At 53.1% G+C, this 24,327-nt stretch overlaps 1 protein-coding gene across 5 annotated transcripts in view; it reads left to right on the top strand.

Moving 5' to 3' along the window:
- The first annotated feature begins 13,813 nt into the window (after positions 1-13,813).
- ranbp3b (RAN binding protein 3b) overlaps positions 13,814-24,327 on the top strand; it is a 70,748-nt gene continuing 60,234 nt past the window's right edge. For all 5 annotated transcript variants that reach the window (XM_042342637.1, XM_042342635.1, XM_042342636.1 and 2 more), the window contains exons 1-2: positions 13,814-13,894; positions 17,967-18,025. In XM_042342637.1, coding sequence (XP_042198571.1) covers positions 13,873-13,894; positions 17,967-18,025 — 81 coding nt within the window. In that variant the 5' untranslated portion in view covers positions 13,814-13,872. The remainder of the gene's footprint in view (positions 13,895-17,966; positions 18,026-24,327) is intronic.

Here is a 24,327-nt window from a genome sequence, read left to right as displayed (position 1 = left end):
AACATTGGGCAAGTTTCCTTACTCCAAGCGTCTCTAGCAGTAAGTAGGAAAACAGTTGCTAATCGATTGGCGGATCACTTTTCTGGTGGTAATAATCCCTTAAAAAAATAATGATTTGGTCACTCAATCCACGACTGTTTGTGGGACACTGCTGTGCGCAATTGGCTGCTGCATTTCATCTACAAAGTATACAATAACTTCACTTTACAGTATATTCTGTGAAGCGTTTGAGACGTCTCGAAGACGTGATAAAACGCTGTATCAAATGCAAGGATTATTATTATTATCTGCATATCTGTAAAAGAGTACTCCATGCTTGTGGATGCTATCAATAAAACCGGTGTCTGAGCCAGGTGCTTCCACAGTATTCCAGGGCACTGCATTTGACAGCAGCAACAACAACAACAAGATTTTATTTATGGAGCGCCTTTCACGTCGGGAGGATGTCCCAAGGCGCTGGACAGTTGGGTCGGGACCCGAGAGGGGGGGGGAAATGGTCAGGGTAAATGATAAATGGCTTATCAGCAGACCTGGAGGGTCACACCCATCATTGGGGGCAGGGAATTCTCCCACTCAGCTCCTGTTAAACCTGCAGCCAATGGTTGTCCCATTTTCTTTAAAAACAAAATATATTGATATAATAAAGCATATATGTGACAAGAGAATTCCTGTTACAGAAAAGAATAAATGCAACACACCCAATACAGTAACCACTGTCCCTGCTGTATCATTCTATATAATGCTTTGTAACACACACATAGCCCGTCTCCTTGTGGCGGGAGGGTGCTCCTGCACATCGCCTTGCAAGTGAGAGGACCTGGGTTCGATTCCCGGGCAGGATGAAACCTAAGTCAAATTTCTTTACTCCACAGGCCTCTGTTTACCTAGCAATAAGTAGGAAATTGGTTGCTAGTCAATTGGCGGATCGCTTTCCGGGGGGGTAATATACCCTTCAAAAAAATTGGTAACTCAATCCACAACTCAATACAGTGGGACACTGCCTTGAACAATTGGCTGCTGGGTTTTGACAACAAAATAAAGTCAATTCAGTTTGCGGTATATTTTGTGAAGCGTTTTGAGATGTCTTAATGACGTGATAACGCATTATATCAAATGCAAGGATTATTAATGGTGCTATACTATACATGACCCACTCTGCCTTGCTCCCTCTGCAACATCGCCTGGCTCTGCCACTGTTTCACACCGGAGGCTGCCGAGACACTCATGCATGCATTCATAACATCCAGGCTCGACTACACCAACTCCTTTCTTGTCGGCCTCCCCAATTCCTCCTTCATAGGTTGCACATCATCCAGAACTCTGCAGCCCATGTCCTCTCCTGCACTAGGCTACAGTTCATCACAGAGAATACAGTTCAAGATCCTGGTCTTCACCTTCAAAGCCCTCCATGATCTTGCTCCCCTCTACCTCTGCAATCTCCTAGCCCTCTACCAACCTGCTCGCTCACTCCGCTCAGTGGGCTCCGGCATGCTTCACATCCCCCACCCGGCCCACCCCACCATTGGCGGCTGGGCCTTCAGCCTTTCTGCCCCCACCCTAAGGAACTCCATCCCACATTCCCTTCGCCTCGCTCCCTTGCCTCCTTCAAGGTGTGTCTCAGGAACCCCCTCTTCGCTCAAACCCTTCAGCCACTCTCCTACCTCTCTGCCCTCCACCCTCCCCGATCCTGACCTCCAGCTCGGGTCCAAATCGCTTACTGTCCAGTGCCTTGGGACGTCCTCCAGATGTGAAAGGCGTTATACAAATGTAATTCTGTATTTGTATTGTAATCATTGAATTAAATTCTACCGTTTTATAGCAGATCTGATGCAATAATTAATATATCGAATTTGGTATTAAATGTTGCAAATTTCACCCCAAATTTTATTTGTAGATCTAATAATAATAATCCGTGCATTTGATACAGCGCCTTTATCACGCCATTGAGACGTCTCAAAGCGCTTCACAGAATATACTGTAAAGTGGATTGACTGTATTTTGTGGGTGAAGGTACACACTGGGTCCTTGTTTCCATCCCTGGTGAGTGGAAGGTCGCAGAAGTAGGGGGGAACAAGTCCATAAACTGAATTAGCTCAGCTTAACAGGAAGTGGCTGTACTAGCAATGGCCTCAGCAGATCTTGGGTGTCATCTTGAATCGCTTGGTAGCCCTGACCTATGGATCAGACGTTTGTGGGTTCACGGTCAACATCGGGGCTTGAGCTCCTAGGTCAGCTGACATTCCATTCAGTGCTGCCATCCTTCAGCTGAGTGGTTAAACCGAGATCCTGTCTCCCTGCCCCCAGATGGATACTAACTATTGTTAAAAAGGTAGGTCCACCTGGAGTCCTGAATAAATCTCCAGATTAATTTTCTTTCACCTTTTAGCTGTTGTGGAAGCTTGCTTTATGCAACTCACTGCAACTTTTGTCTACAAAAAAGCAATCACTACAATTGACAATAATTACTGTAAAGCATTTTGACATGTTAAGGTGCCATAAAATAGGATTTTCTCCCAAGGAGAAGCTAGGATTATTTTTTCACAGTGAGTTGTTTGGATCTGGAATGCATTGACTAAAACGGTGGTGGAAGATGATTTGAGAACAACTTTTAAGAGGAAAGTAGATAATTATTTGGGGAGGACAAGTTAGCAGAGCTATGGAGAGAGAGTGGGGGAGTGCGGTTGATCAGGGCTATGGGGAGAGAGAAAGCGGGGGAGTGGGGTTGATCAGGGCTATGGGGAGAGAGAGTGAGGGAGTGGGCTTGATCAGGGCTATGGAGAGAGCGCGGGGGAGTGAGGATGATCAGGGCTATGGGGAGAGAGAGAGCAGGGGAGTGGGGTTGATCGGGGCTATGGGGAGAGAGAGAGCGGGGGAGTGGGGTTGATCGGGGCTATGGGGAGAGAGAGAGAGCGGGGGAGTGGGGTTAATTTGGAAGCTCTTTTCAAAGATCGAGCACAGACGCGATAAACTGAACAGCCTCCTTCTGTGCTGTACAATTCTATGAAAATACAATTTCTTTCTTTCTCTCGGCTAGGGAATGCGAAAATCAGTCACAATTTCCATTCTTTATTGTTATCCAGTGATTTCTGTTGAATGGTGCACATTTGAAGATGCTGAGTGATGACAGGATCAGGTTTGACTATATTGCAATGTTGTAACCGCTGTAAATTCACTGTTTAGATGCCCAAATGGATGGGCATTTGAGGATGGCACCTGTGAAATCATGCCTCAGTATAGATTGAAGAGATCTTCCATTTTCATGTGTCTCAGAATGTTACAGAGTAAATATTGTAAAGTGCAGTGAACCTTTTTTGGGGGGACAAATGCAGTAGGTAGGTGCACTGTAAGATCTCACATCAACACCTTCAGCAGAATCTTGGAGAAGAAAGTTAGGAGATCTCTGTCTGGAACAGACTGATTCATCCTGGCATGGACTCTTCTGTATATCCATGAGTGAAAATGGGATTATGTGTAAACAACCAAATTGAGCAGAGATAGTCTCCCGTTTGTGAACAGGTACAAGGTTCATTCTTCTTCATCCTTGTTTCACTCTTGTTTATTTAATTGAATAAACATTGAATGTTGTGATATAGGCATATTTTTTATGCACGGCAATGGAGTGCATAAAACAACAGCCATGGAGTGAGTGACCAATTTTATATTTGGGTGAAAGAGAGATGGAGGAAGGGATTCAGAGGGAAGGAGGCGGTGAATGAAGACAAAAGAGAGAGGGAGTTCAGAGAAAGAGAGAGGGAGGAAGAGAAACTGAGCGAGAGGGAAAAGAGAAAGACACCCTCAGCTCAAGGACCACTGCTGTTCTGACTGCCTGTCTGTCAGACATCAAAGAGCGAGATGGGGGCAGAAATAGAGAGAGAGAGAGAGAGAGAGAGAGAGTCAAAGAGATAGAGAGGAAACCCCAGCTAAGTATATTTACAATGCTGGTTCTGGCAGTTACTGGCTTTTTTCAGTGCCTGTCAGACATCAAGTACTCTAGCTGAATGTCGGTAAGCTCTTGTCAGTATCTTCTCCCCTCAAGCACTAACTGCCTGAATGGATGCCAACCCCCTACGCTGAGTTGGTGTGGAGCCACAGTGTCTTATTTGACTCCCATCTGTCTTACAAACTCTAGATCTGGGGTCTCATTGCCTGCCTTCGCCACTGCCACTGCTGAAAAGCTCATTCATGCTTCCATCACATCTAGGCTTTATTTCAACCACCTAATTGTCAGATTCTCTAGTTCTTCCCTACATAAGCTGCAGAGTTTTCAGAACCCTGTGTCCTCCCTTGCAGTCGGCTCCACAAACCTATCACCCCCTTCCTCACCCAGCAACACTGGCTCCCCACCTCCTAGAGAAATGAATTCAAGATTCTCGTTCTCACCGCAAACACTGGCCTGCTTCATGTGCCCCACTCTATCCACTCCCATCAGCCATTCTGCCCCTGCTCTTTATAACTCCATCCCAGAGATGCCTCTGATTTGACTCCTTCCTCCCCACTTTTAAAGCCCATCTGAAGAATTATCTCTTTGATTGTGATTTCAGTCATCTCCCCCCTCCCCCAGTGGCTCAGGTACCAAACCAGCTGTGTAAAGCACCTTGAGACATCCTCCTGATGTGAAAGGCCCTATATAAGTGTAAATAGTATTGATGCTGGTGGAACACAGCAATGTCAGGGAGTACTGTCCTTTGAATGAATGTTAAAATAAAATCCTGCCTATGTCTGATCAGGTGGATGCACTTTTAGGAAAGATAAGGCAATCTCTCCCAGTTTCCTGGCCAACAATCTTCCAGATTTAAATTGGTTCTTCACTTCATGGCTGTTGGAGAGCCATTGCTTTGCACAAATTGGCTGTTGCATTCACCTACAAATACAATCACTACACTTGATGGTATGTCATGATCTATATTGTCTACCCCCTTTAGAATCTTAAAGACAGCAATCATGTCACCTCTCAATCTTCTCTTTTCCAGCCCCTCTATTTCCTCAATCATTTTGGTTGCCCTCCTCTATATCTTCTCGATTTCTCCAATACCCTTTTTATACTGCGGCGACCAGAACTGTACACAAGTTATTAAAAGTCACTCTGGTGACATCCCTTCCTGAGTTTTGGGGCTAAGGGAGAATTTTGAAAACATGTATTTTTAAAAAGAGCTTTGACGAAAAATTGAGTTATTTATAACAAATCACAACACCATTATAAGGAATGTAGAATTGTTTTCCATTCAGGTCTACTTCAATTTAAAGAATACATAAGATGGTATACGCCATCTGCTGGAAAACATGAAGCATTGCACAACACACAACACTGGTTCTACTCAAAGTCCAGTTACTTACTGTGGAGGTGAAATTCTGCAAGTTCTATTATAACGGAATACACATACTAACAAGGTCGGTAACAGCGGAAATTGTTCAAAAATTATTATCCTTTTGGTGTTTAAAGTTGTTATGCAAGATGGAAATATCTGAAATTACTGCAGGTTAAACTGCTTGGATGTCACTGAGCTCTAGTGTCTATGCTGTTCTGAAGGCAGTCACAAGCAATATTTGTATGAATGATAATAATTTTTAATGATAATAATCACCCATGCAATTGACAGGTTGTCATGGATTTACTGTATGCAATGATTTTGTGTTTTGAAGGCAAATGGGGCAGCAAATTTATGCATACCAACGTCCCACAAACAGCCATGAAGTGAATGTCTAATTTCATCTGGAGGATTGTTGGCTGGGTCACCAGGAGAACCTCTGTTCTGTTAAGGGATGAATATAATGCTTCTTTCATATTTAATTTAAGCAGAAGAAACAAGAGCGCATAGAATTGAAAATGTTTGCAAGGGGATTATAAATCTGGGGGGAAAAGATTATTAAGCTCACTCAATGTGAGTGAAGCGAGCAATAACAGTGGTACAAATTGGAACTAGAGGCGGGGAACGTGAACCAGGACAGAATACACTGAACGGAGGGAGCAGGCAAGTCAGCTATCACAAGAAAATAGTCTAACAACAACAACAAATTTACAATAGTGCCTTTCATTTCAGGAGGATGTTCCAAGGCAGTGGACAGTCAGGAATTTGGACCTGAGCCAGGGGTTGGGCTCAGGAGAGGCGGAGAGCAGGGAGGGGAGTGGTAGGAGGGTTACCGAAGAGTACATGGTTGAAGAGGACTTTCTTGAGTTATGCCTTGAAGGAGACAAAGGAGGAAGCAAAGATACGAAGATACTGTGGGATGGAGTTCCAAGGGGTGAGGGCAAAGGAGCTGAAGGCCCCACTGCCGATGGTGGGGCGGACCGGGCAGGGGAGTGGAGCTGAGTGGAGGGATTGCACAGGTCAATATGGGGTTAGCAGGTCACAGAGATAGGCCGTGGAGCACTTTGAAGGCAAGGACTAGGCTTTTTAACTCTATCCTCTAGGGGATGGGGACCCAGTGGGGTAAGCGAGGGTGGGGGTGATAGGGTCACGGAGCTTGGTGAGGGAGAGGACATGAGCTGCAGAGTTCTGGATGATCTGCAGCTTGTAGAGGGAAGAGTTTGGAAGGCCAACAAGCAAGGAGTTGGAGTTGTCGAGCCTAGATGCAATAAATGCGTGAATGAGTGTTTTACTACCCTGAGGGGAGAGGCAGTAACGGAGCCAGGCAATGTTGCTGAGGTGGGGGAAGGAAGAGCGGGTCCTGGCACGGATATGGGATAGAAAGAACAGTTAAGTGTCAAACAAGATGCCAAGATGTCACCAAGTGGGAGCATGTACAAGTTCAAGAGGAGAGGACCAAGGACAGAGCCCTGAGGAACTAAACAATAATACAACTCCAGTTTGCACAGCTTTAACATCAAATGATCAGGAGCAAAATTGAAGCCATCTTGTTCACCTTATGCTTGCATTGAGCTCCATTCTATCTGCTTGTTAACTAAGTCAGTGTGACCTTGACATTCTGCTTACCCCACCACCCCCATCAAATTATTAACCAACCACTTTCTTCCAGTCCTGAGATATTACTTGCTTGCATTCTATCTCACACTCTATGCAACTGAAACCATCTTCCACGCTTTTGTCACCTCAAGGTTAGACATCTTCCATTCTCTCATCACCTCCCTAACTCCACCCACCACAAGTTCCAAATCATCCTACCCTCTGTATCCTTTTCTGCACACCCATTGCTCGCCACCATCACTAAACTCCGTTGGCTTCCAACACTCCAATAGATCAACATTAAGTTTACTGTACGAGTTTCAAATCCCTTCAGTCTCACTCCTCCCTACTCTTCGCCTTCAGCCCAATTCTCCCACCTGTTCCCTCTGCTCTGCCAACTCTGGTCTACAGCTTATTCCTCAGGCTCCGTGCTCCCATTCTCTGAAACTCAACATCCCTTTATCTATTTACTTCTTGCCCTGCCTCCAAAACTCAATTCTTCCTTTCCTATAGTCCACTGTCTATAGACTCTGTAACATGTTATATGGTATGTGAAAGATGCAATATAATTGCAAATTATTGTTGCAATGTTTATTTGTAGATCATGGACATCACTTCAGTGATTTCCTCAAAAATTTCAATTGGATTAGATAAAATAAAATTTCCCACTCATGAATTGCCATTGTGCTGATGGTTTATTCTTCACCAGATACTTATTAATTTTTTCCTTATAGTCAACTCCAATATTTTTTGCGCCACCAATGTGATTAATTGCACTGGAGTTCTCAAGTTTCTCCCCTGCTCCAGTGCAGTGCTGCATTGTCAGAGGTGCCGTTCTTCTGATGAGACAAACGTTAGCCCCAGGTCCTGTCTGCCTGTTCAAATGGACATTGCAAGATCCCATGCCGCTAATCGAAAAGAGAAGGGAGTTTCTTTCTCCTGATGCCCTGGCCAACAATCCTTCAAATAAACCTAGTTGCTCACACCACCCCGGCTGCTGCGTTTGCCCACAACAACAACAACAACTTGGATTTATATAGTGCCCTCCACGCCAGACGGCGTCTCAGAGCGCTTTACAGTTTCGGATCCCGGGGCCGAGCCGGGGGGAGGAGCCAGGGGGAGGGGGAAGGGGGAGGAGCCAGGGGAGGAGCCAGGGGAGGGGGAGGAGCCAGGGGAAGGGGGAGGAGCCAGGGGAGGAGCCGGGGAGGAGCCAGGGGAGGAGCCAGGGGAGGGGGAGGAGCCAGGGGGAGGGGAAGGAGCCAGGGGAGGAGCGAGGGGAGGGGGAGGAGCCAGGGGGAGGGGGAGGAAGGTGACCAAAGGTGCGGTCGAATAGAAAGGTCTTCAGCAGAGACCTGAAAATGGGAAGGGAGGGAGCGAAACGAAGGGAGTGAGAATGGGAGTTCCAGAGCCTCGGGGCACAGTGGCTGAAGGCACAGCCGCCGAGGGTGGAGCGGAGGACTCGGGGGACGAGGAGGAGGCCAGACCCGGAGGAACGAAGGCAACGGGTACTGTGCTGAGGAGAGAGGAGGTCGGAGAGGTCGGGGGGTGCAGAGGAGTGCAGGGACTTGAATACAAGTGTGAGGGTCTTGAAATTGATCCTCTCTGGGACAGGAGCCAATGCAGTTCTGGCCAGGACTGGGGGAATCGGGGAGCAGAGTTTTGTGTGGATGAGAATGCGGGCGGCAGAGTTCTGAATGAGTTGGATTTTATGGATGATAGTGGATGAGAGGCTGGCGAGAAGGATGTTTGAATAGTCCAGCCGGGAGGTGACAAAAGCATGGACCAGAGTTTCAGTGGCTTTTGGGGAGACGTATTGGTGGAGACGGGCGATGCATCGGAGGTGGAAGAAAGTGGTGCTGGTGAGGGACCGGATGTGGGGGAGGAAGGATAATTGGGGGTCGAACCTGATGCCTAGGTTGCGTACGGGTTCGGAGAGTTTTACGGGGAGGTCGGATAGGTGGAGGAGGTGAGAGCCGTGAGATTTTAGACGTTGACGAGAGCCAAAGAGTATGGCTTCCGTCTTGTCAACGTTCAGCTAAAGGAAGTTTGCGCTCATCCAACCCCTGAGGTCTGACAGGCAGAACATCAGGGGACTGGGGGGTTGCAAAGAGAGGTGGAAAAATAGAGTTAGGTGTCATCCTCATACATGTGGAAATGTACCCCATGTCTGCGGATGACATCCCCAAGAGGGAGCATGTAGATCAGAAAGAGGAGGGGGCCAAGGATGGATCCACAGGTAACCGGGTGAGAGCGGGAGGAGAAGCCGTTTATGCAGATGTATGGCTGGCGGTTGGTGAGATAGGACTCGAACCGGGCGAGTGCGGTCCCACTGAGGTGGATAACGGAGGAAAGGCGGTGGAGGAGGATGGTGTGACCGACTGAGAGGTCCAGGAGGACAAGGAGGCAGAGGAGCCCTGGTCACAGATAGAGAGGATGGTGTTTGTGACTTTCACAAGCGCAGTCTCTGTACTGTGGGCGGAAACCGGATTGGAGGGGCTCGAAGAGGGAGTGGGGGGAGAGGTGTGTGAGGAGTTGGTTTGCAACAACGCGTTCTAGAACTTTTGAGAGGAAGTGCAGGTTAGAAATAGGGCGGTAATGGCTGGGGTTTGAGGGATCTAGGGAGGGTTTTTTCAGGAGATGGGTTGATGACAGCAGTTTTGAGGGGGACAGGGACAGATCCGGTAGAGAGGGACTGGTTAATAATGTCAGCCAGTAATAATAATAATAATAATCCTTGCATTTGATATAACGCTTTTCACGTCGGGAGGACGTCCCAAAGCGCTTCACAGAACGCACTGTAAAGTGAATTCACTGTATATTTGTGGGCAAACGCGGCAGCCAATTGCGCACAGCAATGTCCCACAAACAGTCGTAGATTGAAAATGAAAATGACCAATTTATTATTGTTTTTGGTTTTGGAGGGATTATTATTAGGCTCTGTGTGGAGTCAGGAAACTTGCCCGAGGTTTGGCCCTGACCCCCCGGGGATTGAACTCAGGTCTCTCACTTGCAAAACGAGTTCTCTAACCACTGAGCTACAGGACTCCAGTAGTGGGCAGAGGAGGTGGAGCTGTGTGACCAGTAAGTTGGTGGGGAGGGGGTTGAGGCAGCAGGTGGTGGGTTTCATGGAGGTGAAGGTGGGTGAGAGGGAGGAGGGAGAGATGGAGAGGAAAGAGTGTAGAAAGGGGGGAGGTGGTATGAGCAGATGATGAGGAAGGTGAGGGTGGTGGGTGACGAGGGGCAGGTGGATGAGGCTGCCTGGCGGATGTTCAGTATTTTAGATGAATAGAAGTCCATGACCTCCTCACACTTGGCATTTGATATGAAGATTGAGGGGCCTGAGGGGGGGCACGGAGGAGGTAGTTGGTGGTGGAAAATTACCGCCATTACCACCCTATTTCTAACCTGCCCTTCCTCTCAAAAGCACAGTCACTGCACATCAAGCTATATTGTTTGAGAGGTGTGGTCATGTGACATGCAGGTATCACTGACAACCCTCAGCTCCAGGAGCCTGAGGTACACACCGCGCTGGGAGTGAGGCAAGGAGTGAGGCTGGGGGTACGAGTGAGGGGTGAGAGAGGGGATGAGGCAAGGGGTGGGGGTGAGGCAAGGGGTGAGGGTGAGAGAGGAGGTGAGGGTGGGGGTAAGGGTGAGGCGAGGGGTGAGGGTGGGGGGTGAGATGAGGGATCAGGTTGGGGGTGAGGCGAGGGGTGAGGGTAGGGGTGAGGTTGAGGGTGAGGGGTGAGGGTGGGGGTGAGGCAAGTGTGGGCGTGAGGCGAGGGGTTGAGGTGAGGGTGGTGGCAAGGGATCAGGCTGGGCGCGAGGGGTGGGGGTGGGGGTGAGGTGAGGGTGTGGCTGGGGTGAGGGTGGGGGTGTGGTGTGGATGGGGATGTGGTTGGGGTGAGGGTGAGGGTGGAGGTGTGGTTGGAGTGAGGGTGAGGGTGGGGTTGAGGTAAGGGTGGGGGTGTGGTTGGGGTGAGGGTGGGGGTGTGGTTGGGGTGAGGGTGGAGGCAAGGGGTGGGCGTGGGTTTAGGTTGGGGTGAGGGTTGAGGTGAGGGGTGGGGGTGAGGTGAGGAGTGAGGGTGGGGGTGAGGCGAGGGGTGAGGTGAGTGGTGAGGGTGGGTGTGAGGTGAGGGGTGAGTGTGGGGGTGAGGCGAGGGGTGGGATTGGGGCTGAGGCGAGCGGGTGAGGTGAGGGTGGGTATGTGGTTGGGGTGGGGGTGTAGTTGGGGTGAGGTGTGGTTGGGATGGGGGTGATGGTGGGAGTGTGGTTGAGGTGAGGGTGGGGGTGTGGTTGGTGCGGGAGTGGGGATAGGGGTGTTATTGGGATGGGGTGAGGCGGTGGTATGTTCGGGTTGAGTGTGTGACTGGGGGTGGGGTTGGACTGAGGGTGGGGGTGGGATGAGGGTGGAGGTGGAGTGAGGGTGTGGTGTGGCTGGGGATGGGGTTGGGGTGAGAGTGGGGGTGGGGTGAGGTTGGAGGTGGGGTGAGGGTGGGGGTGGGGTTGGGCTGAGGGTGGGGGTGGGGTGAGGGTAGGGATGTGGTGTGGCTGGGGGTGAGGTTGGGCTGAGGGTAGAGTTGGGGTGAGGGTGGGTTGTGACTGGGGGTGGTGTTGGGGTGAGAGTGGGGGTGGGGTGAGGTTGGAGGTGGGGTAAGGGTGGGGTGAGGTTGTGGTTGGGTTGAGGGTGGGATGAGGGTGGAGGTGGGGTTGGGCTGAGGGTGGGGTTGGGGTGAGGGTGGGGTTGGGGTGAGGGTGGGGATGTGGTGTGGCTGGGGTTGAGGTTGGGCTGAGGGTGGGATTGGGGTGAGGGTGGGTTGTGGCTGGGGGTGGAGTTGGGGGGGTGAGGTTGGAGTTGGGCTGAGGGTGGTGTTGGGCTGAGGGTGGGGTGGGGTTGGACTGAGGGTGGAGTGAGGGTGGGGTGGGATGAGGGTGGGGTGTGGCTGGAGTTGGGGTGAGGGAGGGAGTGGGGTGATGTTGGAGCTGGTGTGAGGGTGGGGTGAGGTTGTGGTTGGGGTGAGGGTGGGGTGAGGGTGGAGGTGGGGTTGGGTTGAGGATGGGGTTGGGGTGAGGGTGGGGTGAGGGTGGGGTTGGGGTGAGGGTGGGTTTGGGGTGAGGGTGGGGTGGGTTTGGGGTGAGGGTGGGGTGAGGTTGGAGGTGGGGTGAGGGTGAGGATGGTGTGAGGTTGGAGGTGTGGTTGGGCTGAGGGTGGGGTTGGGATGAGGGTGGGGGTGTGGTATGGCTCGGGGTGGGGTTGGGGTGAGGATGGGGTGAGGGTGCGGTTGGGTTGAGGGTGGGGTGTGGCTGGGGGTGGGGTGGTGTGAGGTTGGAGGTGGAGTGGGGGTGAGGGTGGGGTTGGAGTGGGGTTGGGGTGGCGGTGGGGGTGGAGTGGCGGTGGGGGTGGAGTGGGGGTGAGGGTGGGGGTGGGGTGGCGGTGGAGTGGAGTTGGGGTGGCGGTGGAGTGGGGGTGGGGGTGGGGTGGCGGTGGTGGTGGAGTGGGGGTGGGGTGGCGGTGGGGGTGGAGTGGGTGTGAGGGTGGGGGGTCGGTGGGGTGGAGTGGGGGTGAGGGTGGGGGTGGAGTGGGGTTGGGGTGGCGGTGGGGGTGGAGTGGCGGTGGGGGTGGAGTGGCGGTGGGGGTGGAGTGGGGGTGAGGGTGGTGGGTCGGTGGAGGTGGACTGGGGGTGAGGGTGGAGTGCTGTGGGGTTGGTGTGGCGGTGGGGGTGGAGTGGGGGTGAGGGTGGGGTACGGGTGGGGTGGCGGTGGGTGTGGAGTGGGGGTAACGGTGGGGTGGCAGTGGGGTTGTAGTGGGGGTGATAGTGGGGGTGGAGGTGGAGTGGGGTGGGGTGGCGGTGGAGTGGGGGTGGGGGTGAGCGTGGAGTGGGGGTGGGGTGGGGGTGGTGGTGGGGCTGCGGCGGGGGTGGTGTGGGGTTGGGGTGACGGTGGAGTGGGGGTGGGGTGACTGTGGGGGTGGAGTGGGGGTGAGGGTGGTGGTGGGGTGTCGGTGGGGTTGGAGTGGGGGTGAGGGTGGGGGTGGAGTGGGGTTGGGGTGGTGGTGGGGGTGGAGTGGTGGTGGGGGTGGAGTGGTGGTGGGGTGGAGTGGGGTGAGGGTGGGGGTGGAGTGGGGTGGGGTGGTGGGGTGGAGTGGGGTGGGGTGGGGTTCGAGTGGGGGTGAGGGTGGAGTGGGGTGGGTGGGGTGGAGTGGGGTGAGGGTGGGGTGGAGTGGGGTGAGGGTGGAGTGGGGTGAGGGTGGAGTGGTGGTGGGGGTGGAGTGGTGGTGGGGGTGGAGTGGGGGTGAGGGTGGGGGTGGAGTGGGGGTGCGGGTGGAATGGGGTTGGAGTGGGGGTGAGGGTGGGGTGGGTTGGAGTGGGGGTGGAGTGGGGTGGGGGTGGCGGTGAGGTGGGGTAGCGTTGAGGTGGGGGTGGGGTGGGGGTGAGGTGGGGGTAGCGGTGAGGTGGGGTGGGGTGGGGGTGAGGTGGGGGTGAGGTGGGGGGGGTGAGCGTGGAGTGGGGTGGGGGGGAGTGGGGGGGGGGGTGGGGGTGGTGTGGGGTGGGGTGGGGGTGGAGTGGAGTGGGCGTGAGGTTGGGGATGGAGTGGGGTTTGGGTGGCGGTGGGGTGGAGTGGGTTGGAGTGGGGGTGTGGTGGGGGGGGTTGGGGGGAGGAGTGGGGTGGCGGTGGAGTGGAGGTGATGGTGGGCGTGAGGTGGGGGAGAGGGTGAGGGTGGGGGTGGAGATGAGGGTGTGGGGGTGGAGTGGGGGGTGAGGGGTGTGAGGCGCACTTTTATGGCGCCTCCAGTATTGCGCACGCGCATTGCTCTACATGTCCTCTTGTCGGCAGGCTCGGTGTGCGCATGTGCAGCGCGGCCCCTCAGTGTGCGCATGCGTCGCATTCACCAACGGCCCGAGTCCGGAATAGGCGGAGTGCGCATGCGTGCCAGCCCGCTCCTGCAGCATTGTGGGTACCAGTGAATGCTAAAATGGCGGATCTGGCGAATGAAGGTAGGCGACGGGGCCGGGCGGCGGCCCCCAGCCATCACCGCCTCCAGCACTGCGCTGCTGCAGCATCCAGCGCCGCTCCCCGGCCCAGCGGGACACACACTGCCGCCCATATCGCACCCAGCGGGGCAGGGCAGGCCCCAGCACACACACACACAGGGAAGTAAGGCCTGAGCCCCTCAGCGTGGGCTGGGCTACACAGGGGCAATGAAGGAGGCCCTTCCAGAGGAGAAGGTGGTAGGAGAGAGAGAGTCCAAGAGAAGACAGACTAGGGCGGGCGGGGAGAGGGACAGATAGAGACTCGGGAGACGTTGGAGCAACAAAAGGAATAGAGAGTGACTGAAATAGAGGGATCTGGAATAGGTAAAGACCTGCAAGTGGTTTAGAGACTAAAAGAGACACAGACATAAACAGGATTCACCGCGAGAGGCCTTGGGCAGTGAGAGGGAGACTTGAGACAGTGAAAGGTGGATGGGGGAGAAAGAGAAACAGTTGAGCTTTAGTGAGTAGTGGGAGGGAGCAAGAAAAAGAGAGCGGGGGGGGGGAGAGAGAGGGCGGGGGGGAGAGAGAGGGGCGGGGGGGAGAGAGAGCGGGCGGGGGGGAGAGAGAGCGGGCGGGGGGGAGAGAGAGCGGGGGGGGAGAGAGAGGGCGGGGGGGAGAGAGAGGGGCGGGGGGAGAGGAGAGGGCGGGGGGGAGAGAGAGAGGGCGGGGGGAGAGAGAGGGCGGGGGGGAGAGAGAGAGGGCGGGGGGGGAGAGAGAGAGGGCGGTTGGGGAAGAGAGAGAGGGTGGGTTGGGGAAGAGTGAGGGTGGGGAGGGGGGAAGAGTGAGGCGGGAAGAGAGAGGGTGGGGGGGGAAGAGAGATGGGGTGGGGAGGGTGAAGAAGGGGGAAAGGGAGAGGGTGGGGGAGAGAGGGAGGGTGAAGAAGGGGGAAGTGGAAGGGAGGGGTGAATAGAGAGGGTGAGAGGAAGGGGGTGAGAGTGGGGGGCAGGGAGGGTGAAGAAGAGGGAGGGTGGGGAGAGGGAGGGTGGGGAGAGAGAGGGTGAGGGATGGGGGAGAGCGGGGGGCAGGGAGGGTGAAGAAGACGGTGAGGGGAAGGGGCAGAGAAGGTGAAGAAGAGGAGGAGTGGGAGAGAGGGCGAAGGGGAGGGGGAGAGATGGTGAAGAAGAGGGGAGTGGGAGAGAGGGCGAAGGAGAGGGGAAAGAGGGTGAGTGGAAGAGGGAGGGGGGAGAGAGGATGAAGAAGATCGGAAGGGGAGAGAGGATGAAGAATGGGGGAGAGGGGGGGCAGAGAGGTTGAGGGGAAGGGGGGAGAGTGGGGGCAGAGAGGGTGAAGAAGAGAATGAGGGGAAGGGGGGAGAGCGGGGGCAGAGAGGGTGAAAAAGGCGGTGGCGGGGGGGGAGAGAAGGCGGTGGCGGGGGAGAGCGAAGGGGGTAGCGGGGGGAGAGAGGGGGGGGAGTTGCAGGGAGAGAGAGGGGGAGGAGAGGGAAGTGGGTGGCGGGGGGAGAGAGAAGGGGGAGTTGCGGGGAGAGAGAGGGCGGAGTTGCGGGGAGAGAGGGTGGGAGGAGAGAGAAGGGGGTGGCGGAGGGAGAAACAAGGGGGTGGCGGGGGAGAGGAGGGAGTTGCGGGGAGAGGGGGAGTTGCGGGGAGAGGGGGGCATTGGGGGGAGAGAGAAGGGCGGTGGCGGGGGGGAGAGAGTGTGGTGGGGGTCGGGGGGAGAGAGCATGCGGGGCAGTGGCGGGGAGAGAGCGGGGTGGGGTGGCGGGGGGAGAGAGAGCAGGGAAGGGTCAGGGAGAGAGCACGGGCGGGTTTCAGGGGGAGACAGAGCCAGGGGGAAGAGAGAGTGACTGACTGAGGGATTGATAGAAAGCAAAAGAGATGGAAGAAGATATTCATAGAGATGGTTAGAGAGAGAGAGAGAGAGATTGATGGGAAGAGCAAACGCATCCCTGAAACTGAGAGGGGGGAAGAGAGGGGGAAGGGTAGAGACTGAGGGGCAGAGATAGAGAGACTAAGGGGAGTGGAGAGAGACTGAGGGGCATGAGAGAGACTGAGGCAGTGGGTGGGGGAGAGAGACTGAGGCGGGGGGGAGGAGAGAGACTGGGGCGGGCGGGGGAGAGAGACTGAGGCGGCGGGGGGGGAGAGAGACAAAGGCGGGGGGGGAGGAGAGAGACTGGGGCGGGTGGGCGGGGGGAGAGAGACTGAGGCGGGCGGGGGAGAGAGAGACTGAGGCGGGCGGTGGGGGAGAGACTAAGGCGGGCGGGGGGGAGAGAGACTGAGGCGGGCGGGGGAGAGAGACTGAGGCGGGCGGGGGGGGAGAGAGACTGAGGCGGGCGGTGGGGGAGAGAGACTGAGGCGGGCGGGGGGGGAGAGAGACTGAGGCGGGCGGTGGGGGAGAGAGACTGAGGCGGGCGGGGGGAGAGAGACTGAGGCGGGCGGTGGGGGAGAGAGACTGAGGCGGGCGGTGGGGAGAGAGACTGAGGCGGGCGGGGGGGAGAGAGACTGAGGCGGGCGGGGGGGGAGAGAGACTGAGGCGGGCGGGGGGGGAGAGAGACTGAGGCGGGCGGTGGGTGAGAGAGACTGAGGCGGGCGGTGGGTGAGAGAGACTGAGGCGGGCGGTGGGGGGAGAGAGACTGAGGCGGGCGGTGGGGGAGAGAGACTGAGGCGGGCGGGGGGGGAGAGAGACTGAGGCGGGGGGGAGGAGAGAGACTGGGGCAGGCGGGGGGGAGAGAGACTGGGGCGGGCGGGGGGGAGAGAGACTGGGGCGGGTGGGGGGGGAGAGAGACTGAGGCGGGCGGGGGGGGAGAGAGACTGAGGCGGGCGGGGGGGGGAGAGAGACTGGGCGGGTGGGGGGGAGAGAGACTGGGCGGGCGGGGGGGGGGAGAGAGACTGGGGCGGGTGGGGGGGAGAGACTGGGGCGGGTGGGGGGAGAGACTGGGGCGGGTGGGGGGGGAGAGAGACTGGGGCGGGTGGGGGGGGAGAGAATGAGGATCCAGTTCAAGATCCTGGTCCTCACATACAAAGCCCTCCATGGCCTCACCCACCCTACCTCTGTGACCTCCTAACCCCCTACCAACCCACCAACTCTGGCTGCTCCACATCCCCCGCCCCACCCGCCCCACCATTGGTGGGAGTGCCTTCAGCCACTCTGTCCCAACCTCTGGAATTCCATCCCCAGTCACTCCCCTCCTTTGCCTCCTTCAAGTCCCGCCTCAAAACCCTCCTCTTTGATCATGCCATCGGCCCCTCCCCTCCCTTCTCCCCCACGACCCCAGCTCCGGTCTGAAATGCTGTCACTGGGACGTCCTCCTGACATGAAAGGCGCTATACAAATGTAATCTTGTTGTTGTCAAGGGGGGGCGGGAGAGACAGACTGAGGGGGCGGGAGAGACAGACTGAAGGGGGCGGGAGAGACAGACTGAGGGGCGGGAGAGACAGACTGGGAGGGCGGGAGAGACAGACTAAAGGGGCGGGAGAGACAGACTGAGGGGGCGGGAGAGACAGACGGGGGGGGGCGGGAGAGACAGACTGAGGGGCGGGAGAGACAGACTGAGGGGGCGGGAGAGAGACGGGGGGGGGGCGGGAGAGACAGACTGAGGGGGCGGGAGATAGACAGACTGAGGGGGCGGGAGAGACAGAGAGGGGGCGGGAGAGACAGACGGGGGGGGGCGGGAGAGACAGACTGGGGGTGGGCGTGGGAGAGACAGACTGGGGGTGTGGGAGAGACAGACTGGGGGTGGGGACGGGAGAGACAGACTGGGGGTGGGGAGAGAGTGACTGAGGGGGACAGAGAGGGAGAGTGACTGAAAGGTGCAGAGAGAGAAAGAGAGACATGGGGGAGGAGAGAGTGATTGAGAGAGGCAGAGAGAGAAAGATACAAAGAGAGAGACTGGGGGAGAGAGAGAAAGAGATTGGGGGAAGACAATTGCAAAAAGAGAGAGGGCAAGAATAAAAGGGGGACAAAGAGTAAAGGAGATCCCTTTTCAGTAAATTTGGTGTCTGTCCTACCTTTCATCTTGCTCGAGAGTTGTGATGGCAATGTGTGTAGTGATTACTGTTCTTGTTTCCTCTCTTCATAGAAAAACCAGCCATTGCTGCACCAGTTTTTGTATTCCAAAAGAACGAAAAAGGGCAGAAGGTAAACCAATTGTCCGTGCAGTATTCAGTTTTATATCCATATTGTCAAACAATGTGTTGAACCACAACTCTGAATTCTATTCTGATTTGTGATTAGGGTATATCCTGAACCCTTTACTTCAGATCAACCATAAATGTTGGAGTTTCCCTGAAAATGTTAAGTTAAATAACTTTGTTTGTGAGATTATGGCAGTTTGATTCCAGCCTTTACCACATTTGTGGCAGTTGAGCCCATGTTGATGAGAGCAGTGGGAGATTAGATTGTTTTTCTTTTTAATTGTTTGTGGATTAGGACTTTATTCCTGTTAAGTGCACCATTCCCATTTGAAATCGTTCTGGGATGCTACCCTGAGTGAAGGGTACTATATAAATCCAAGTTGTTGTTGGATATCCAGTGTTGGCATTCTATACCTACCAGGTTTAGGTATAGAAGACGCTGAGTAAACCCAGTCCAGCCCTGGTGGCAGGACATTCTCATGTGGAGCAGTGCACACTTCATTCTCTTTCTCTGACAGCAGATTATTTGCTGGCTCTCACACCAGAAACATATTAACTGTAGAAAATGTAGAGGAGTTTCCAACTGGTCTCAATCAGTTTCCTCAAGCACGCAGGGAGCACATTTTCTTATTTTTGTAGCTTTTGTCTCAAAATTTGTGTTTTTCCCACGGGTGCTATTGTGAATAATGGCAAATGTGAATTGGACCCAGTGCCAGTCCAGCTCTCAGCAATCGACCAGGATGAGCAGAACATTAACTGTCATGTGCTCCATGGCATCAGCCACCAGGAGACCATATGCCTAGATTTCACAGCTGCCCTGAATGTGTGTCAGCCTCGCTCAGTTGGTAGCACTATCGCCTCTGAGTCAGAAGGTTGTGGGCGTAAGCCCCACATCAGAACTTGAAATCACATAGTGGTAAACTGACTGAGTGCTGAGGGGGAAGGGATGGGGGCTGGGGGAGGTTACATTGCCAGAGGTGCTGTCCTTCGGATGATATGTTAAGCTGAGGTCCTGTCTGCCTGTTCAGGTGTACATAACATGTAGGAGCAGGAGTAGGCTATTCGGCTGATCTTCTAATCAATCATGGCTGATCTTCTAATCTAACTCCAGCTAATAGCCTGACCTTGCCTTATCCCCATATCCCTTAATCCCTTTTGCAATAAGAAATCTATCTATCTCAGTCTTGACGTTAAAGATCCCATGGCGCTATTCGAAAAGAAAAGGGAATCTCCTAAATAAAATTGGCTGTTTATGGGATATTGTTGTATACAAATGAATTTTGGCCACAAAATACACAGTCACTCCATTTTGCAGCATATTTCTGTAAAGTGCTTTGAGACTTTGTGATTGAATGATGAGGTACTATTATCAAAAGCATGGATTATTTATTTTTTACATAAATCAGTGGCTGATGTTTGTTCCTCTCCACATGTGATAACATGAGCTGAGATTTGGAAACCAGAATTCTTGGGCAAAGTGTAGACTATGCAATGTTAGTGCATTAAACATAGCACAGGGCCTGATAATCAACTGTCTTGGAGTAATTTTAGGGCCGTCATCTTGTCAAAAGCCATAAGTGACAATGTTAGAATGAGCTACAATACTGGATATTGGAGCCAAACGTCAATTTGCAGCGTAGTTTCCTTTCCTGCACTTGTCACTGGCTCCAACCAGATACTTCCTTATGTGAATCAGCTGAAAGGTGTGTGACTGTATTACACCATGACATTCCTCAGCGGCAATGGAGAGGGGATTAGGAGACTTGGGTGAATTATAAACAGCGGTTTGTAAAAGCCGAATGGTCCTTTTCTGTGCTGTATCATTGTATTAAATTCTATGTATTATAATCCTTGTGGGGAAATGTAATTTGCATGTGACAAAAGTAAGCAGTGTGGCTAACTGCAAACAGGACTATAAGCAATTTCTGGAGTTCAGAGAAGGGTTAGTGGATTGATCTAAGGGATAGCAGATTAAATTGAATGCAGTAAGTTGTGAGGTGATACAAAAATAAAGGAAATGACAACAACAATAATTTGCATTTAAATAGCGCCCTTCACGCTGGTTACAGTCATGGAGCACTTAACAGTGGCGGAGTCTGACCCCAAGCCAGGGGGAGAGGGACCATAAGCACGATTGAAAAGGAAGGTCTTTAGGTGGGATTTGAAAGTAGGTAGAGATGGGTAAGGTAGAGGGACTGGGGAAGAGAGTTCCAGAGCTTCAGGGCGTAGTGGCTGAAAGCACGGCTGCCGATAGTGGAGCGGAGGGCGTGAGGGACGAACAGAAGGCCTGCGCCAGCCGAGCGGAAACAGCGGGTTGTGGAGTGGGGAGTGAGCAAGTCAGGAACGAAATAATAATAATAATAATAATCCTTGCATTTGATATAGCGCTTTTCACGTCAGGAGGACGTCCCAAAGCGCTTCTAACATAGGGAGGTGCGAGGGCATGAAGGAATTTGAAAACAAGAGAAAGGATCTTGAAGTCGATTCGTTCGGAAATTGGGAGTCAGTGCAGCCTAGCAAGGGTTGGCGTGATCTGAATCCGGAGTTTTGTGCGGGTTAGTATCCGGGCGGCGGAGTTGGCAGGCGGTGACAATGACCACTAAATTATGAAACTGTAAAAGAAGTGGGAGAGCAGAGAGACCTAGGGTTTCAGATTCACAAATCTTTCAAAGCGTGCAAGTTAACGAAGCCATAAAACTCTGAGATCTCAGATATTTAAATAGGGCAAGGATAGAAGAGGTCCAGGTTATTTGTTAGCATTAAGCTTCAAATGGAGTATTGTGACCAATTTTGGCACCCCTCTTTCGGAAAGGTGTCAAGATCCTAGAGAGGGATACAGAGGTGATTCATTAGGATAGTGCCAGGATCCTGAGAGACAATTTGTGACCAGAGATGATAAAAATTGGGACTGTGTTTTCACTAAAATAGAAGGTTTCAAAATTCCAGGGTAAATTTTAATGAAGTAATTGAGAATATACGACAATGGAAGCCGGTTAAGCTGGACACATCGAGACTGGTGTTTTATTTGATTTACCTGACGACCGGGTTTAACTGGCGTCTGGCAAAAGTGGATTCCACTGTATTTCTATTGGTTGGTGAGTTAGTAACTCGAGGGAATAAATTTAAGATTGTCATCAAAAAAACAGAGAGAAGTTAGCAGAATATTTTTTACAGGAGAGAGATCATTGTGATTCCATGGTTGCTGCTGCCCAGTGATATATACATAAACAGACGTTGGTTAAATCAAGCGGGTTATGGTAGAGATGATATTAGGGGGGCTAATATAAATGGGCTGACTTGATAACTAACAAGCAATAACCATTCTGTTTACATCATAAATTAAGCAATTAATATTGATATTATTTTGAAATAGAAGTAAAATGGTGTGTAGACTGGAGGACTAGCTGTTACATACTGTGTAATCTATCCATGCATTTGTGGTGTTTGAGGGTGTGAGGCAGTGAGTAACCTCTTCATAATGCTGGGGTTTACGACATGAGTAGGTTGTTGTATAATGCCTGGCTGAGGATGAGACATGCTGACACAATGNTTTTTTTGTTCAGTCGGGTGTCTGACATATTCTGAAGCCAATCACAATGCTAGGGTATCCAAACCAGAGAGTTTTATATTTACCACCTACACACACTCTCTCCCTGGAGGGACACACCTTGCTTACATAATGCTGGAGAGTATTAGGCAAAGATTGGACAGAACCAAGGCTTGGGGACACGAGAGTGTGGGTTGGACTTTAACAAACTAAAACTGCATAGGTTGCCATTAAGAACATTGTCTGGCAAGCTTTCAACTAGGACAACCCTATCTGTTTGGGCTTTGGTTTGCGGGGTTTATGGGAGTTGAGTGGGAAGATTCCCTCTCAGCAGACATCTTGAATCTCGGTGGGTACCGGTTTAACCACACCTTATTTAGCCACTTAACCTTAAAAGAATGCACCTTTCTCTCCAAGGTCTTGGAAAGAGTTGTCGCCTCCCAACTGCGCTCTTTCCTTTCCACCCATTCTCTTTTCGAACCCCTTCAGTCAGGTTTCCGTGCTGCCCATAGCACAGAAACTGCCCTGGTCAAGGTCACCAATGATATCCTGACCATCTGTGACCAGGGCTCCCTCTGTCTCCTCGTCCTCCTCGACCTATCGGCAGCATTCGATACGGTCGACCACGCTATCCTACTCCACCGCTTGTCCTCCCACCTCAACCTTCAAGGCACTGTCCTTGAATGGTTTAGGTCGTACCTTTCTCACCGTCTTCACTTTGTCTCGACGAATGGCTTCTCCTCCACCCCCCGCACTGTCTCATGTGGTGTCCCTCAGGGCTCTGTCCTCGGTCCCCTCCTCTTCACCCTCTATATGCTCCCCCTCGGTGACATCATCCGCAGACATGGGGTTAACTTCCACATGTATGCGGATGACACCCAACTCTACCTTTCCTCCTCTACTCTCAACTCCACGACCACCGATGTCCTGACAGCTGCCTGTCCGACATCGAGTCCTGGACGAGAGACAACTTTCTTCAGCTCAACGTGCGAAAAACCGAGGCCCTCCTGATTGGCTCACGTCAGCGCCTCCGCACCTCAGGCGCTGACACCATCAGCATCCAAGGCTGCACTCTCCACCTCTCAAAGCCAGTCAGGAACCTCGGCGTTTTGTTCGACCCTGAGCTGTCCTTTCTCCCTCACATCCGCACCACAACTGGCACCGCCTTCCATCACCTCCGGAACATCGCCAGACTACGGCACTACCTCACCCCTCACGCTGCTGAAACCCTGGTTCACGCCTTTGTCACCTCAAGGCTGGACTATGGGAACTCTCTCCTCGCCGGCCTTCCCGCCACCTCCCTCCACAAGCTGCAGGTCATTCAGAACTCTGCAGCTCGTGTACTGTCCCGCACCAGGCTTCGGGACCACATCACTCCCACCCTCGCTCGCCTCCACTGGCTCCCCATCCCCCAGAGGATTGATTTCAAGATCCTCATCCTCACCTACAAGGCCATTCACGGCCTTGCTCCCTCCTACCTCTCCAACCTACTATCCCCCTACCTACCTGCCCGTACCCTCCGTTCCTCTGGCTCCGGTCTGCTCCACGTCCCCCGCCCCAACCGCCCTACCATCGGTGGTCGGGCCTTCAGCCTCTCAGCCCCAGGCTCTGGAACTCCATCCCCCAGTGCCTTCGCCGCTTCCTCCCTTTCCTCCTTCAAGGCCGGTCTCAAAACCTTTCTCTTTGACCGTGCCTTCAGCTCCCCTCTCGACTCTCTACCCCCTCCTCGCTCCCTCCCTTCCCTCCCCTCACCATTTCCCCCCTCCTTGCTCCCTTCCTTCCCTCCCCTCACCATTTCCCCCCTCCTTGCTCCCTTCCTCCCCTCACCCTGACCATTTCCCCCCTCCTCGTCCCTCCCTTCCCTCCCCTCACCCTGACCATTTCCCCCTGCTCGGGTCATGACCCAACTGTGCGGCGCCTTGGGACGTCCTCCTGACGTGAAAGGCGCTTTATAAATGGAATCTTGTTGTTGTTGTTGTTGTTTAGGAGAGATGGTTTTGATGTTATTGCTTGGGTCAGCGAGCTCCCAGGAGTGATTCTATCTCCCAACCATCTGATCTTCACGCTCACCATTTCAACCATCTGATCGATCTCCAGTGTTTCTATGAATTACACTTGGATTCCACTTAGACTTTTTGGAGCAATTATTATTGCCATGTTGAAGCAGTGTCTCACTACATGCCTAAAGTGCTTGGAGCTACTTCAGTGGCTGAGCTGAGGTGCCCTGTTTCTGTTCTCCGCTTCGCTTACCACCCTGTAACATAACACAACATGTAGGAGCAGGAGTAGGCCATTTGGCCCTTCGAGCCTGCCCCGCCATTCAATCATGGCTGATCTTCTAATCTAACTCCAGCTAATAGCCTGACCCCGCCTTATCCCCATATCCCTTAATCCCTTTTGCAATAAGAAATATATCTATCTCAGTCTTGAATATGTTCAAGGACTGAGCGTCAACAGCCCTTTGGGGTAGTGAGTTCCATCCATTCACTGCCCTTTGAGTGAAGAAGTTCTTCCTCAACTCAGTGCGAAAGGGCTGCCTCTGATTTTAAGGTTGTGACCCCTGGTTTTAGTTTCTCCAACCGGGGAAACAATCTCCCACTATCCACTCTATCATTGCCCTTTGATGATCTTATAGGTTTCTCTAAGATCACCTCTAATTCTTCTATATTCTGGAGAATATAATTCTAGAGAATATATCTTCACAGTTATGGCTCTACCTGTCTTTTTTTGGTCAGCCAGGTGTCTTGACACATGCGGAA

Source organism: Callorhinchus milii, unplaced genomic scaffold (assembly GCF_018977255.1).
Source record: "Callorhinchus milii isolate IMCB2004 unplaced genomic scaffold, IMCB_Cmil_1.0 Scaffold21, whole genome shotgun sequence".
NCBI lineage: Eukaryota > Metazoa > Chordata > Chondrichthyes > Chimaeriformes > Callorhinchidae > Callorhinchus > Callorhinchus milii.
The sequence above is the reverse complement of the archived record's forward strand: the minus strand, read 5'-3'. Positions and strand labels throughout refer to the sequence as shown.